Source organism: Astatotilapia calliptera, chromosome 6, assembly GCF_900246225.1.
Source record: "Astatotilapia calliptera chromosome 6, fAstCal1.2, whole genome shotgun sequence".
Taxonomy (NCBI): Eukaryota; Metazoa; Chordata; class Actinopteri; order Cichliformes; family Cichlidae; genus Astatotilapia; species Astatotilapia calliptera.
In genome coordinates this window covers 9,401,479-9,415,617 of record NC_039307.1, presented here as the reverse complement: position 1 = coordinate 9,415,617, position 14,139 = coordinate 9,401,479, and the positions used below count along the sequence as shown (strand labels likewise).

At 40.5% G+C, this 14,139-nt stretch overlaps 2 protein-coding genes across 2 annotated transcripts; one reads left to right on the top strand and one right to left on the bottom strand.

The window, feature by feature from the left end:
* Positions 1 to 51: 51 nt before the first annotated feature.
* On the bottom strand, positions 52 to 803 carry LOC113023764 (gastrin/cholecystokinin-like peptide). The gene is made up of 3 exons (XM_026170112.1): positions 754 to 803; positions 405 to 668; positions 52 to 240 (listed from the first exon to the last, which is right to left on the bottom strand). The coding sequence occupies exons 2-3, from the start codon at positions 661 to 663 to the stop codon at positions 164 to 166; spliced, it is 336 nt and encodes a 111-aa protein (XP_026025897.1). The 5' UTR covers positions 664 to 668; positions 754 to 803; the 3' UTR covers positions 52 to 163.
* A 3,808-nt stretch (positions 804 to 4,611) lies between these two features.
* LOC113023762 (keratin, type I cytoskeletal 19-like) lies at positions 4,612 to 8,769 on the top strand. The gene is made up of 9 exons (XM_026170110.1): positions 4,612 to 4,936; positions 5,487 to 5,615; positions 5,961 to 6,043; positions 6,242 to 6,398; positions 6,587 to 6,748; positions 6,851 to 6,976; positions 8,033 to 8,262; positions 8,352 to 8,386; positions 8,490 to 8,769. The coding sequence occupies exons 1-9, from the start codon at positions 4,661 to 4,663 to the stop codon at positions 8,594 to 8,596; spliced, it is 1,305 nt and encodes a 434-aa protein (XP_026025895.1). The 5' UTR covers positions 4,612 to 4,660; the 3' UTR covers positions 8,597 to 8,769.
* The last annotated feature ends 5,370 nt before the right edge of the window (positions 8,770 to 14,139 follow it).

Below are 14,139 nucleotides of genomic sequence, written 5' to 3'. Positions count from 1 at the left end.
GACTCTTCGTCCACTCATCACCAAAGATATGGAATAAAAACAAGTGCAATAAATCTGCAAAACTGTTTATTTCGAAAGTTGCATGGGAAGTAAACGTCCACTTTTTTTTATAAAATCTGAACAAAAAAGCAGTGCGCCAGCTCTCCAGCTGTTGTGATGTGCCTCATTCTGTGTCCCGGCGGCCAAAATCCACCCAGCCCTGGTAGTCCCGATCCGTCATGCACTCGGAGTTCATCAGCTCTGTGAACAAACCATTCCTACAGTACATGAACCACAAACAAAAGGGTTCAGTATGCAAATCTGAGCATTGTCTTGGACCTCCGCCTATTCACACATTGCTCTAATTAGCTGAAGTGAAACAAGATGACAATCACAGAGCTTTCCCACCCAAGTCTGCAGCATACCTGAAATTGCTTGCATTATTTGTTTGGTCATTATCTCGCGCTCATCAACTGAAAGGTGCGCCCGTCGTTCCACCCGTGCAGAGTGAGTGCGGGGTGCTTGCCTCTGTCTTCCAGCCGAGTCTTTTGCCATCTCATGTTTAGCTAGAAGCTGCTTGAGAACATTTGTCTCCTCAGTCTCTCCGGTTTCAGTTGGGGAAGCTGCTCCAGACACAAGCAGAGCAACCAGCAGTGCAAATACCACGAAAACTTTCCCTGACATTCTCTCTGCGCAGTAAGAAAGAAACATTTGAGTAAACATGAGATGTATTCTAAAAAAAATTAGGTATCAAAAATGGCAAACTTACTGTACCTGTGAAGATAGGATGAGATATGTACACAACAAAGTGTGATGAGCGTGATGTCTCCAGTGCACAACTGCTGATTCCCAGCAGGCTGTCTCTTTTATACCCAAGTTTGGTGTCAGCATAATGGCTTTCAATCAAATACTGATAATGGTGTTCACCACAGAGCGTTTGATTAAGAGATGGATACATTGGAAAAAGGATGTGCGCAAAGGAAATTATGCAAGTTTACATGGAGAAACACATCATTATATTTGTCACTTAAGACCTCTTTTGCACTGCAATAACAATAAAACAACTCGATGTGTTTACACTGAAAATCCAATATTTCCTTAGAAACCATTTAAAACAATACAAATCTGATGTAACAATAAAGACACTGTTAAAAAGTCAACTTTAGGGAGGAGGAAACACAGGTTTCCTGTACCTGTACAGAAACGTACATTTAAACAACGTCCCATTTCTTTCAGTTTTTTTTAACTGGTAGTATTTATTGAGAATACTATACAAGTCTTTCAATTTGCACATTATATGTTGTTTACATTGCTACTCTTCATATTTTTTATATATTTTCATCCATTCTCTTCCATTTATCATTAAAAAAATCGCTGAGGGGCTGGAGCCTATTCCAGCTACCATGGAGTCAAGAGTCATACACCCCGAACGGGTCATCAGCCTGACGCAGGGCTAAGACATAGAGACAGACAACCATTCGCAATCACATTCACAGATATTTATTTATATTAGCATGAACTATGTAAGTGAAAGTAAAGCAAGTGAAAACAAGATACCTAAAATCACTTAATGAATCAGAATCATCATTGAAATTACCCCCAATTATAAAACAAAACACATCACATTCATTCATACTTGGATTGAATGTATTTACCTGCAGCTTTAAAGAAAAAAAAGTAGAAAGTTACATAGACGTTACACAGATGTCCTTCATAATGTTCAGGCTGTAAACATTTCTGTGAAACGTTTTCTTGACATATGTTTAAAAAGCGAAGTTAAACGGTGATACATCAAATATAAAATGTGCATAATTTATTACTGTCATGCTGCAGCCTGTACTTTCCACATGACGCACACACCACCCTTTTAGCAAAAGTCATACTTGCTTGGATAACATTAGCTCTGTTTACATACAGTACTGTATAGATTTTTTTTTCAAGTGTCCCAGTTACTCTGAATCCAGCGTCTCCTGATAATGTGTGATGTTTAACTGCTTGTAGAAACTCAGCCTTCATATATTTTTCTTCCAGGCAGTGAAAGTGTGGTCTGTCCGCTGTGAATGATTGTCTGCTACTTTGATTTATGCAATAAAAGTGATAACAGCACAATGGAGAGCAGCAAATGTACTTCAATGTATGAATCTACAAACTGCCTCAGGGTATTATAACTAATTTGTAATACATACAGAACACGAGCCTGCAAGTTGATAGAAAGGCATATGTGACCTTTATCCAACCTCAGTCTAATATCTTCTAATACACTGCTAGACAGATTATTACTGGTCTAAATATTTCATTTTTGTTATCTGCAGACTAAAGGGACACACACCCATCAGTAAAATCTGATAATGTCCACAGACACCACCTGCTCTTGACAAACTGCTCCTTTCACTTGTTATTTAGTTCAGATTCATACCCACACACACTGTTAGCTCAAGGCTGCATCGGATGTTTGGTGCAGGTTTTAGTCACTGTCACTGATTTTCTCTTGTCTCGTCTCAGGTACGTGTCTTCAAATTCCGTCATGCTGGTGAAAGGTTATGATAAGACGTCTACATTACACATGAGTAGTGTTTCCAATGCAAAACTTCCCGATAAAACTTTCCCTTTGAAATTCCAAATATATCCCAGAATCGGACCTCGCAGTTTAAGGAATAATTTTGCTGATATTCCATAAATGATTTTTTTGTAAAATCCACAATAAAGAATACCAAACAGGATTGTTTTGAAGAAATGTTGAAGTTTAAAGACAAATTGTGGTGAGGGCTGATTAAAGGCTCTTTAACAATATGGTAAAGCTTATTTGGCATTTAGGTCTGAAATCTGTATACATGTAAAGGTCGGTTCCACTGAATAGTGCCATGTAAAATACTACAGTGTACTCAGTCATGCATGTCAGCAGTGTGTTCCACAAAGGTTAAAATGATTTTCAGGTTCTTGTTAGTCACTTCAGAAAGGTTTACTCTGACCACATGTTACCTGAGCTTCCAGAGAAAAAGGTGTGACAGCGTCTTGTTTTGGTATGTTTGGGTGGGGGTGGTGGTCTGGAACAGAGTTCACAGCTCTATTTGGACGGGTGTATATTTAAAATCATTTATGGTGCCAACAGCTATTAATGTTGTTGTCTGCTTCTTTCAATTCACAGAACAAAAATAGCTTTAGCCTCTCAAACAAAATTGTGGTTGTGCAGAGGAACCAGTTTCTAATAGTTAAATCCTTTTTCTTTCACATGAGTGCATGTAAAACCTCGTGCATATAATACTTTTCATTTTGTCCACAAGTGTCTTTGTGTGGTGCAGTTTGAGATAAGGAGAGACTAATAACATAATACAAGAACACAGACACAGATTACAGAGCTCTGCTGTTTACTTATTATTTTAAAGATACTATATTAGAATACACACACACACACACACACACACACACACACACACACACACACACACACACACACACACACACACACACACACACACACACACACACACAGTTTATTCAGATTTGCTGACTTTCATTTTTGTACAGCTCTGTTAAGGTCCTTTCCTGGCATTTCAGTCAGGTAAAGGTCTGGAATTTGGGTGCCCAGGTCCTGTGACTGCAAAATAAGCCCAAACCCTGAAATATCCATCATTGTGCCTGACAGCTGGTATGAGCTGTTTGTACTGATATTGCGTGCATTATGCCTAGACATCTCCACGCTGATCTTGTCCGTCCAAAGTACATTGTTACACAAATCTTGTGCTTTGTTCAGAGGCAGATTTGCATTGCCAAACTATTCTGCCATGCTCTTTTTAAAGAGAAGAGGCTTTCCACTGTGCTGTCTAATCTTTTTCATCAGTGTTTCTCAAGGTAACTGAGGCCTGTAGACTCTGAGATGTAGCTCTTGGGTTTTTTACAGAGCGTATTTGTTGGTTTTGCAAATTGTTTGTATTAAAACTGTTACCAACATACCACTCATTGTTTGGTATGTGCAGATGAAGCTGTCTTACACCCCCAGAAAGGCTTAACAAATACCACTGGCTTAGGCATAATTACTGCTCATAGGTGGTTGTGATAGTGATCTTTTTGTTAAACTTACCTTCTCAGTCAGGGTGAACATGAAAAAGTTGATCACGCTACCTGCCATGATGCACCTGCTGACTTGCATTTTAGAGTAAAAAAACTTAACTATCAAATGCAGTGAAATTAATAAAAAAAAAAAGAAACTGATCATACCCATCCAAATACCTTCTCCCCCCATTTTTATATAATTATTTTACTCTTGTTTGTTGTCTTTTCAGCTTCTTTTGGGTAACTCACTTAAAATCATCTTAGCATTCATCTGTGCCCCATAAAGTAACGAGTAGGAAGTGTAATGAGTTAAGAAGAAATAATTAGCCACATCTTAGGTTTTGGCTGGATTTCAGCATAGTTATCAGTTAAGCTGTCTGACTAGATGTTCCACTTGTCTTTCATCAAAGTTTGTCTAATGAAGACTTACACACCCAATCGATGGAAACAAAAACAAAGACAACAAAAACTATTATCTGCATACCACACTGTTGTTGTTGCATGGCATTTGAGACTGCCCCCCTCACTAAGAACCCTATAAAATACCCTGCTGTGTCTTGCAGGATCACACCTCGGAGACATTCCTTCTGTGCTCACCATCAGCCTCGCATCACGACAACCTCCTGTCACCATGGCAGCCTCTTTGACCCAGCAGAGCAGCTACAGCGTTAAGCAGAGAACCTACAGTTCCAGCAGCCTGGGCGGATGGAAGCAGAGTAGCACGTCCTCTGTTGGCTACACACCCAGTGTGCATGGCGGAGCTGGAGGTTATGGGACCCGCATCTCAAGATCCAACTCTGTCTTCTCTTTAGGGTCCGTGGGCTCATATGGAGAGACTTCTGTAGTCGGAGATGGGAAGGCAACCATGCAGGACCTCAACGACCGCCTGGCTGATTACTTGGCAAAAGTAGGTTTTACTGATGAGCGCTAGTTGCAAGAATTACTCCCCCCCTTTATTTACTTTTAACAATTTGCATTTGTAATCACTAGTTAATAAATAATAAGATTAATTTCCATATAGTAAAATAACAGTTTCTAACAGTACATATTGACCTAACCCTAACCCCCTTTATTCTATTATCTTATCCTATTCTATTGCTTTTTCCCCCTTAACGTTTTACTGCTCTTAAACTTGTACTTTCTGTTTTAAACTTGTACTTGACCAAAAAAAAAAAAAAAAATCCCACATGTGGGACTAATTAAGGTTTCTCTTATCTTATTGAATTTTTTCATGCAGCACTTATAATGGGGTGTCTTTATATTGTTGTAGTGAGTAAAGGATCAACATACTCACATACAATAATGAACACACACACAAAAAAAACCCAAACCCCAAAACAAACTAACAAAAAAAAAAACATATGAAATTTTACCAAATGGAAAAATGTAGAACAGTTGCTTTCAGACAAATAATGATAGCCTGCTTGTATGAACCAGTATTTCCTCGTGATGTGCAGGTGCGTTCTCTGGAGGCCAAAAATAGGCAGCTGGAACTGAACATCGCTGAGTTCTGTCAACAAAAGTCAACTGTTGTTACCAAGAACTACGGTGGCTATTTTTCCACCATCAGTGACCTGAGAGCCGAGGTACCTCTCACACTTTACATAACACAACACACTGAAAAGCAAACCATTTTACAATGCACACACACGAAACCTCGAACATTGCCAAACACCCGAAGTAAACATCTATGCAGGCGACTGAAACATCTTTCCATTGTTTTACTATCACAAAAATTATTGACACCAATTAATGCTGAAGTGTGGATTTGAAGGGTTAGAACCCGTTGTACGCTATGTGACTGATAGATGGCATCCAAAGAAAGCTGAACTGCTGCGGAATGCAAAATAATTTGCTCAATATCAATAAATGAAGAGTATAGCCTATACGCGGTCAGAATTTCAGACAGTTTATTCATTTTCTCCAATTAGATTGCAAGAAGATTTGCAGAGAACCAGGCCATCCACGTGCAGCTTGACAATGCTCAATTGGCAGCGGAAGACTTTAAAATGAAGTAGGTTTACATTCCTTTGTTGCTCCGTGGTATTTCTTTCTACCCCATATTACTTTATACCAAATATGAAAAGAAATCCCACTACATTTGGGAGTTTTTGTTTTATTATTTATTTTTTTCTTTTGAGACCATACAATCGTTACCCCCATCAAAATCGTGAAAATAATGGCATCTGAAAGGGCTGCTTTTCTTCTGTAGATATGACATGGAGATGAACTTGCATTTGACCGTGGAGGCTGACGTATCCCGTCTCCGAGCAGTCCGCGACAGCTTGACTCTTGGCATCAGTGACTTGGAGCTAAGCATAGAGGATCTGAAAGCAGAGCTGGCGCAAATGAAGGCGAATCACAAGGAGGTAAAAGGCGTATAATAGAAAAACAAACCTATTAAACACTGCTAAAGAGATTGCGTGAGTCAATGCTTTCCATGGTGCAGTGTCGCCATCTGCTGGTGGTGGAAGCGCTTACACTTCTGGATGGATTGGAGATTTAAACACTTTTTGTTGTTGTTGTGTTTTTTGTTTGTTTGTTTTGCATGTTGCAGGAGATGAGCCAGTTGAGCATCCAATGCAGTGGCTCTGTAAATGTAGAGGTGGACAGTGCACACTCTACAGATTTGACAAAGGTCCTGGAGGAAATGAGGGAGCAGTATGAAACTGTGGTGAGCAAGAACAAGCTGGAAGTCGAGAAATGGTTCCAGTCGAAGGTGAGGTTCCTAAAATGTTCAAAACGACTCCGGTAGATCCTTAAAAAAAAAAAAAAAAGTTCAAATTTTCTTATTGAATTTTGAATGCTTTCTTTTAAAAAGGTGGAAATTCTCCAGAAGGAAATCATTGTTTCCCAAACAGATGTGAAAACGTTTCACAAAGAGTTGTCCACTCTGAAGAAGACCTACCAAAGTTTGATGATAAGCCGGCAAAGCGCACACACAGAGGTATGGAATAACAACCCAAAAGTACTGGATATGAAGGTTTTGTAACTGAAGCCAAATGCACATCGCAGTGTTAGGTCTAATAATCTCAGCTTGCTGAAGCTGAGAAGTAGCAGACCCGCTCTTTTTTTCTCATATTGTACCTATCTCTGGTATCTTGGTGACACAGCTGCAAGCAGAGGAGGCAGGAAAGAGAAACAAGGAGAGGAGAGACAACAAACAAACATTGCCTTGGAGGCTCATTTAAAAAATATAATCAGTATTCAACACTACGACATAACATAACTGCCGTATTTTATGAACTCACATGTGATCATGACCTTTCAATATTTTTTAACTAAAATCATTGTGACATTTTGCAATGTGGCAAGAAACTCAAGACGGTTGAAGTGAGAGAAGGAAAACAGGATAAAGACATGCTGTGGAAGAGAGACAGAGATTAATAACAAGTGTGGTTCAGCGCAGAGAGGTCTATTAACACATAGTGACTGAGCAAGCAAATGAAAAAAAAAAATAGAATCCTAGAATATAAAATGCATCATCTGAAACAATAACAGAACACTAATCACCCCTTAAATGTTTAAGGAATTAAGAGTTATCTGCTATTTTAATTCCCCCTGTTTATAACAGTCATGAAAAACCATATTCATGAACTTATGAATTTCAAAATAATGTTGGTGGTGTATTTCTGCTCAAAAGCTGAGTTAAATGAGAAAATAGCCAAAAAGTATGTTGCAAAAAATCAAACAAACACATGAAAAAAACATTAATAAAACAAATAAAGGACAAATATACATATAGCTTCCCTACATTTGATTGGGAAATGCTTCATACTGGTTGACATCAGCAGATGTCGAGCCTGGTTAAAATTACTTTTGCTATTTGAAGCACATTAGGTTCGTAATGTTTTAATTGTTAGCGCAAGGGGAATGATTAAAAAATTAAATCAGTTTTTTCCAAACATATCAGGACATATATTAATTTGCTGTAACAGAGAGGAAATGATTCTTCCCACTGACTGTACTCACATGGAGCTGTTGTAACCTCTCTGTCCTGCAGATTACATGCCTACAGGAAAATTTGGAGGAAGTGAAAAGTCGCTATAGTCTTCAGCTTCAACAACTGCAGGTCACCATCTCCACCCTGGAGACTGAGCTGCAGGAGCTGAAGGCCTCTCTTCTGCGGGTGCAAACAGAATATAATGAGCTACTGGACATCAAGATGAGGCTGGAAATGGAGATTGCTGAATATAGGAGGCTGCTAGAAGGAGAGCACTATGAAAAAAAGGAGTAAGAAATTAAAAATGTATCTGTTTTTAATCGATTATCAATTAAAGCAAACAAAAATGTTTTTAAAAAAATGTTTACGCTCTTCTTAGGGTGGTGGTCATCAGCAAGGTCGTAGAAGTGGAAGGTAAGAATCTCCATCACTCACTGAACCAGAACTTCAGATCTTGTCGCAGTAAAACTGAAATAAGCTCTTTACACTATAGTGATGCGATGCATTGTCTTTGCAGAGCGTAAACCCCACATTGAAAAACGAGTGAAGACAATCATCGAGGAAATTGTTGATGGACAGGTGGTCGCCTCCTCTGAGGCCACCCAAGTGGAAACAGTTCAGTAACCTGTGCTCCCCTCACCTGAGCTTCTAAGTTGTTAAAGTGCACGCTAGTTTCTTCTGGGGAGTTCTCTTTGTTTTCATCTCATTATAAATCGAAACATTGCAAAATGCAGAAAATGCTCATCTTTACACAGTGCACGAGCCTTTGGATAAGTATGAAACCAAACTATGAATAAAAGGCTGAAAAAAATAATGATGATTGACTGATTGATTGTATTTCATTCCAATATATACCGCAAATGAAAAAAATATCACTATCATTATTTTTTATTCTGAGTTATAAATGTGTTTTCACATCCAGAAGAGGAGTATATTTTGAATACTGACCTTGCTTTGGGATCATTTAATCACAGAGCTAACAGAATCAACTTAAAATATAAAGCCACTGTCTCCTGTACTTTTCTCGTTTGACTACTGAGGTAAAAATCACAAGAGTATGTGAAAACAAATGATGTATTTAGCTTGTAATTTCATATTTAACCACCAGGTGTCGCCTTTGGTTTTCTTTTTAAAAGTGGTCCTGGCCCAACTTCAGTGGATTGATTGTATAAGCTTATTTTGCTAAAGTGGAAACAGATTGTTGCTACACAAGAGACTTCTAGAAGCATGATCAGTTTCCCTTACAGAACAATAGACAAAGATCTGCAAAGAGCATAAAAATGAAGGCGCATTACAGATGCTATTTCCGAACTGTTGGAAAAATGGGTGACACTGGATCACAGGCATGGAAACACACAAAAGAAAGGAAAGAAATAAAATATCACAGAATACCTGTGTTATGCAAGCTTGTGCTCTAAGTATGAGTGAAGATTATGTTTGATTCATCACAGGCATCTTTATTTGGGTGGAGCTGAATCAAGTGGAGGCTTGAGATCTACAAAAAGCTTCTCAGTGCTTTGATGAGTTAATCTGCTGGTTAAAATGACTCAACCCAAAACTGCCTTCTTTTCGGTGCTTTTGTATTCCAGTACTTTGCCACACTGATCAATCCTAAGTGCTATTAAACGTAATTATCGCCCTTAATTGTAAAAGTGAACCTTGCTGTTTCAGCTGTTTTCTACACAAAGAAATATCAAGTTAAGGCGAAGCAGTCATTCATACAACTCATCATCTAAAACTAAACCTGAGCATAAGTAGTTCATACAAAATTGTACAATTGTTGGACCGTATGCAACTTAGGTTCCTAATTTATGTGCATAAGGTCATGTTTTAAAGTGAAATTCAAATGTTACATTTACCTCAGGGGTTCAAACTTATGCATAATTTCAAAAGCAAAATGCAGTCACATATGGTGGGCAGATTCTCAGTGCACGTGTGTTTTTCTGTTGCACTCAGTCTGTGTATGTTTGATAAAAAGAAACAGAAATTGTGTATTTTACTTGCTTGCCTGCATTACAGAGGGAATATTAGTACGGCATAGCATAGATATTGTGGGGTTTGACTGTGTGCACATGGTCTCTTTATCTATATCCCCAAATTTTTTAATGGTAAAAAAAGCAAATCTGTCTCAGTGAACATTGTTATGCTGTCTCTGCTGTAAATTTCCAGACCTATTGAATGAGATGTTCCTTGCTAGAGGGTGTGGCCAGTCATTGCAGGGCACTGGAAGAGGCAACAGAGACCAGTTTGGGCCTGAATCATAATAACTCAAAACATTCTCAGAAAAAAGTACCTTATTGCACCTTTAGACATATCACAGCGTGGGCTGGTACCGTCTGTGGTACTGTCATTTTAACCTTGACATTGTCTATTTTGTACCTTTGTGGTTTGTACGTTACAAATGTTTCCTGCTCATATACAAGCCACATATATGCAGTGATAAAAAAGCATACAGCATGACTCATTAGCTTGTAGAAGCCTCTTTAGCAGCAGTAACTTGAAGTCACCTGTAACTTTATCTGTTTTTTAGATCTTTGTGGAGGAATTTTGGCACACTCATTTGTACATTGTTGGTTCAGTTCTTTGAAGTTTGTGGGTGTTCATTTCATGCACAGCTCTCAAGAGCCTGCCACACTATTTCAATCAAGTTGGGGTTTGGATTTTGGGCCATTGCAACTCCTTGACTCTTTTCTTTTTCAGTCATTCTGTTGTAGATTTGCAAGTGTGCTTGGGATCATTGTCTTTTTGCATGACACAATTTAGGCCGAGCTTTAGATGTTAGTATCACATTCAATTCTATTTTTTTTTTTTTTTTTTTTTTTTTTTTCTAAATGACATCAGAAACAGCAGTATGCGACATTACGTGATGGCAGAGCTTCAGTTCATCCTTTGTCATTTTTTTTTTTTTTTTTTTTTTTTTTAAATAAATAGGACAGGGGGAATGAATGAGAGAGAGAGGGGGAGAGAAAGAAAGAAAACCAAAGGGGAGAAGAGACGGTGAGAAGGGGGGGGAAGAGAGACAAAAAAAAAAAAAAAAACTCCTGGGTCACCTGTATGGAGAAAAAAAAACAAACAAACAAACAAACAAAAACAAACAGAGGAGACAGCAAACAACAAAGAGCAACATAATAATAGAGAAAACAAAGCACCATACCATCACAATAAACTAGCTAGTCATAGATATCAGTATTTACTAAGTAATAAACGATATTGTGCAGCACGCAAGATAGACAGCGCACAGTGTGCTTTGAGGCAGCAGCCAAGAAAGCTTTAGTCCGTGTCTGTAAATACCCATGTGTGCATACCTGTGTGGATCAGCATGCTTGCATTCCAAAGGTTTCTCCATGTAATGATCTGCTAGGGAGTGTGGGGGGGCCACAGCCCCGTCCTCCAGGGTGTGAAGCGGGTATGGAGGAGATCAAAACTCCAGACATCCAGAGGCCCCCAGAACACAAGAGACCATGGAAGACCAACAGAGGGGCAGCCGCGCCACTGTCCCAGTAAGAGCTGAGGAGAGTCCCAGATGAGGGCTCGCCCAGCAGCCGCGGAGCAGAAGTCAGGGGGAGTTGCAGTGACGCGCCCGTGAGCTCCGCCGGCCCCCAGCTGCGCCTGAGTGACCGAGCCCTAGGCCGAGAGGCCGGGGGCACCCCACCTCCAAAGGGGCCCGAGCGAGCCCCAGGCCCCAGGCCCCGACAAGCGGCCGCCAAGGAGTGAGCCGGTGTGTACCCGGACGCCCACCCCCAGACACAAAGAACCACCAACACACCGACACCTGAGGGAGTCCGCCACCGGCAGGGGAAGTGGTGGTGGGTGGAGATAGGCCTCCAAACCTTGGAGGGCCTGAGGTGTCCCCAGAGAGGTGGCGCCTGATACCCAACCTGACATATAGACACAGACATACAGGCACACACAGACACAAACATCCATTCCCACCCTCATGCTCTCATATGCACTCACTCCACACTCAACCAACGTGGAGACAGACATAAAGAGATGCTGTACACACAATCACACTCCCCAAGCGTACTCTACAAACCGGGTCTAGGTACCCTTGCCCCTGGAGGGGGGAATTGCACCCAGACCCAGGTGGTGTTACCCTTTTCCCTGCGGTGGGGAGAGGCAGACCACCCCGACTCCGCAGCAGCAGGGAGGCCCCACACCCCAGACCGCAGTCGGACGGCCAACTCCTCCTACTAGCCCTCCCGCTCCAGCAGGCCGCAGAGAATGGGGGTGGGAGAAGACTCCAAACCTCCCTCCACCCGCTCATTGTAGTGTTGATGCATATGTGTTCTAAGGTGCAATTAAAACCCAGGAGGGCATGGAGCTACCTGCCAAGGAGCAGCAGGTAAGCGCATAGTCCCTCCTGCTAACCCTCAATGACTAAGTGTATTTAAAATTGAGAGGTGGGCAACGACGTCAGGGGTGAGGTATACACCCTGATGGTGATTTGGACTCCGTGATTGTGCCCACCCCCAAGATCCTATATGTATGTGTAATGAGAGTGTGAATAATGTGAATGTCTAAGTTGTGGGATAAAATTGAGGCAGAGGCAGCCAGAAGGGGACAGGGGGGGGGGGGTAGCCTCCTCTGCACCCTGGTGACATACCCCCACTCCAAGGCCCTGCATGTGTGGGTGGTTGTGGAGGAGCGGGAAGAGGGAGGCAGCTGGAGATTCAATTCTAGAATACTTTGGTATATGGTCGACTTAGTGACTGCAAGGTGCCAAGATCCTGTGAGTGGAAAACAATCCTGCGTCATTACCCCTCCTTGACCATGCTGACAGTTTCTATGAAGTGCTTGTGCTGATATGCTGTGTTTGGTTTGCCTAAAACTGTTCTGTGCATTCTGAAAAAACATCTCTTTTTTGGTCTTACCTCTTCACAAGACATTGTTCCAGAAGTCTCGTGGTTTGTTCAATTGCAACTTTGCAAACCTAAGCATTGGAGCCATATTATTCTTTCTCCTGAAAACCCTTTCAAACAAGCCACATTAGTTTAGTGTATTGAATTGTTATGATCTTAACATGCTGAGGCCTGAAGAGGTTTTCAGACTTTAGGCTGTATTTGCTGTCCACTCCTGGAAAGATTGTGACTTTGTGCTAAAATACACCTGAATGCACCTGAAAATGAACCACAAAAATGTATACACGACTGGTCGCAATAGTTATATTTGTGTAGACTATACCTGTAGAGAATGAAATGGACTTTCGCTGTACCTGTAAATCTGAGAGTGCACACATGGAGAAAGGCAGATGAGCAAAAAAACCCCCAAATGATTCTGTAATGAATCATCAGAACTCTCGCTTTCTTGCCTAAAGGGGGGAGATATTGTTTTATACTGGCTCATATGTAACATACTCACACCCAGGAAAAAGCTCTCTAAGCTATTTGATCATGTCACAGCACATTTTAAACATGGTGTTCCTGTTCTCACCCCAAGCTGCATTTATTTCTGTCAATGAGGCACTTTATACTCAGGCTTGAACACGCCTTTGACATTCCAAGAAACTGGATACGTGACACTGTAAATCTGTCAGAAGAGTTATGGACACGGTTTTTGGCAAAAGTCCAGTAAGTTTAACTGCAAGTACATTTCTCCTTCACGCTATATACAATAGTCTTCCACAATGGCATAAATGTAGTGAATATTGTTTTTAGTCTTATCTTCTTAAGATCTGATTATGGCTTTAAGTGATTGGCATCAGCACTGGTTCTCAGGAATATCTCAATTACAACCATTCATACTTCATTCATAATTTCATACTTCACACAACAGCTCACCTTACCCTACACATACAATTACGCTAATCAACAGAACTGATGTAAAACCACAGCACGGTTTTTACTGTCAAAGAAAACAAGTGTGCAAATTGTTTCGCAATCAACAAGAGCGTAGTAGGCCCACACCCGAAGGCAACCGGTGACTTTTTAACAAGCGAACATTTGACACTTTTTAAAATATATATTTAGTACAAGACCTTGAACAAGACCTTTGTGAAAATTCATTTTTTTTTTTGATTCCCCCCCCCCCCCCCATTCAACATATTTACAAATGCAATTCCAAAAAAGTTGGGACCCTGTGTAGAATGTAAATAGACACAGAATGACAAGATTTAGAAAATCTCCTAAACCTATATTTTACTCACAATAGAACACAGAAGGGCAATG

What these genes read in the sequence shown, in the direction of transcription:
- LOC113023764 (XM_026170112.1), bottom strand. Translation starts at nt 663, where the DNA reads ATGTCAGGGAAAGTTTTCGTGGTATTTGCACTGCTGGTTGCTCTGCTT. An exon ending in AATAATGCAAGCAATTTCAG is followed by an intron (nt 241 to 404) that starts GTATGCTGCAGA and finishes GTTTGTTCACAG; the next exon opens with AGCTGATGAACTCCGAGTGC.
- LOC113023762 (XM_026170110.1), top strand. Translation starts at nt 4,661, where the DNA reads ATGGCAGCCTCTTTGACCCAGCAGAGCAGCTACAGCGTTAAGCAGAGA. An exon ending in TGGCTGATTACTTGGCAAAA is followed by an intron (nt 4,937 to 5,486) that starts GTAGGTTTTACT and finishes CGTGATGTGCAG; the next exon opens with GTGCGTTCTCTGGAGGCCAA. An exon ending in TGAAGGCGAATCACAAGGAG is followed by an intron (nt 6,399 to 6,586) that starts GTAAAAGGCGTA and finishes TGCATGTTGCAG; the next exon opens with GAGATGAGCCAGTTGAGCAT.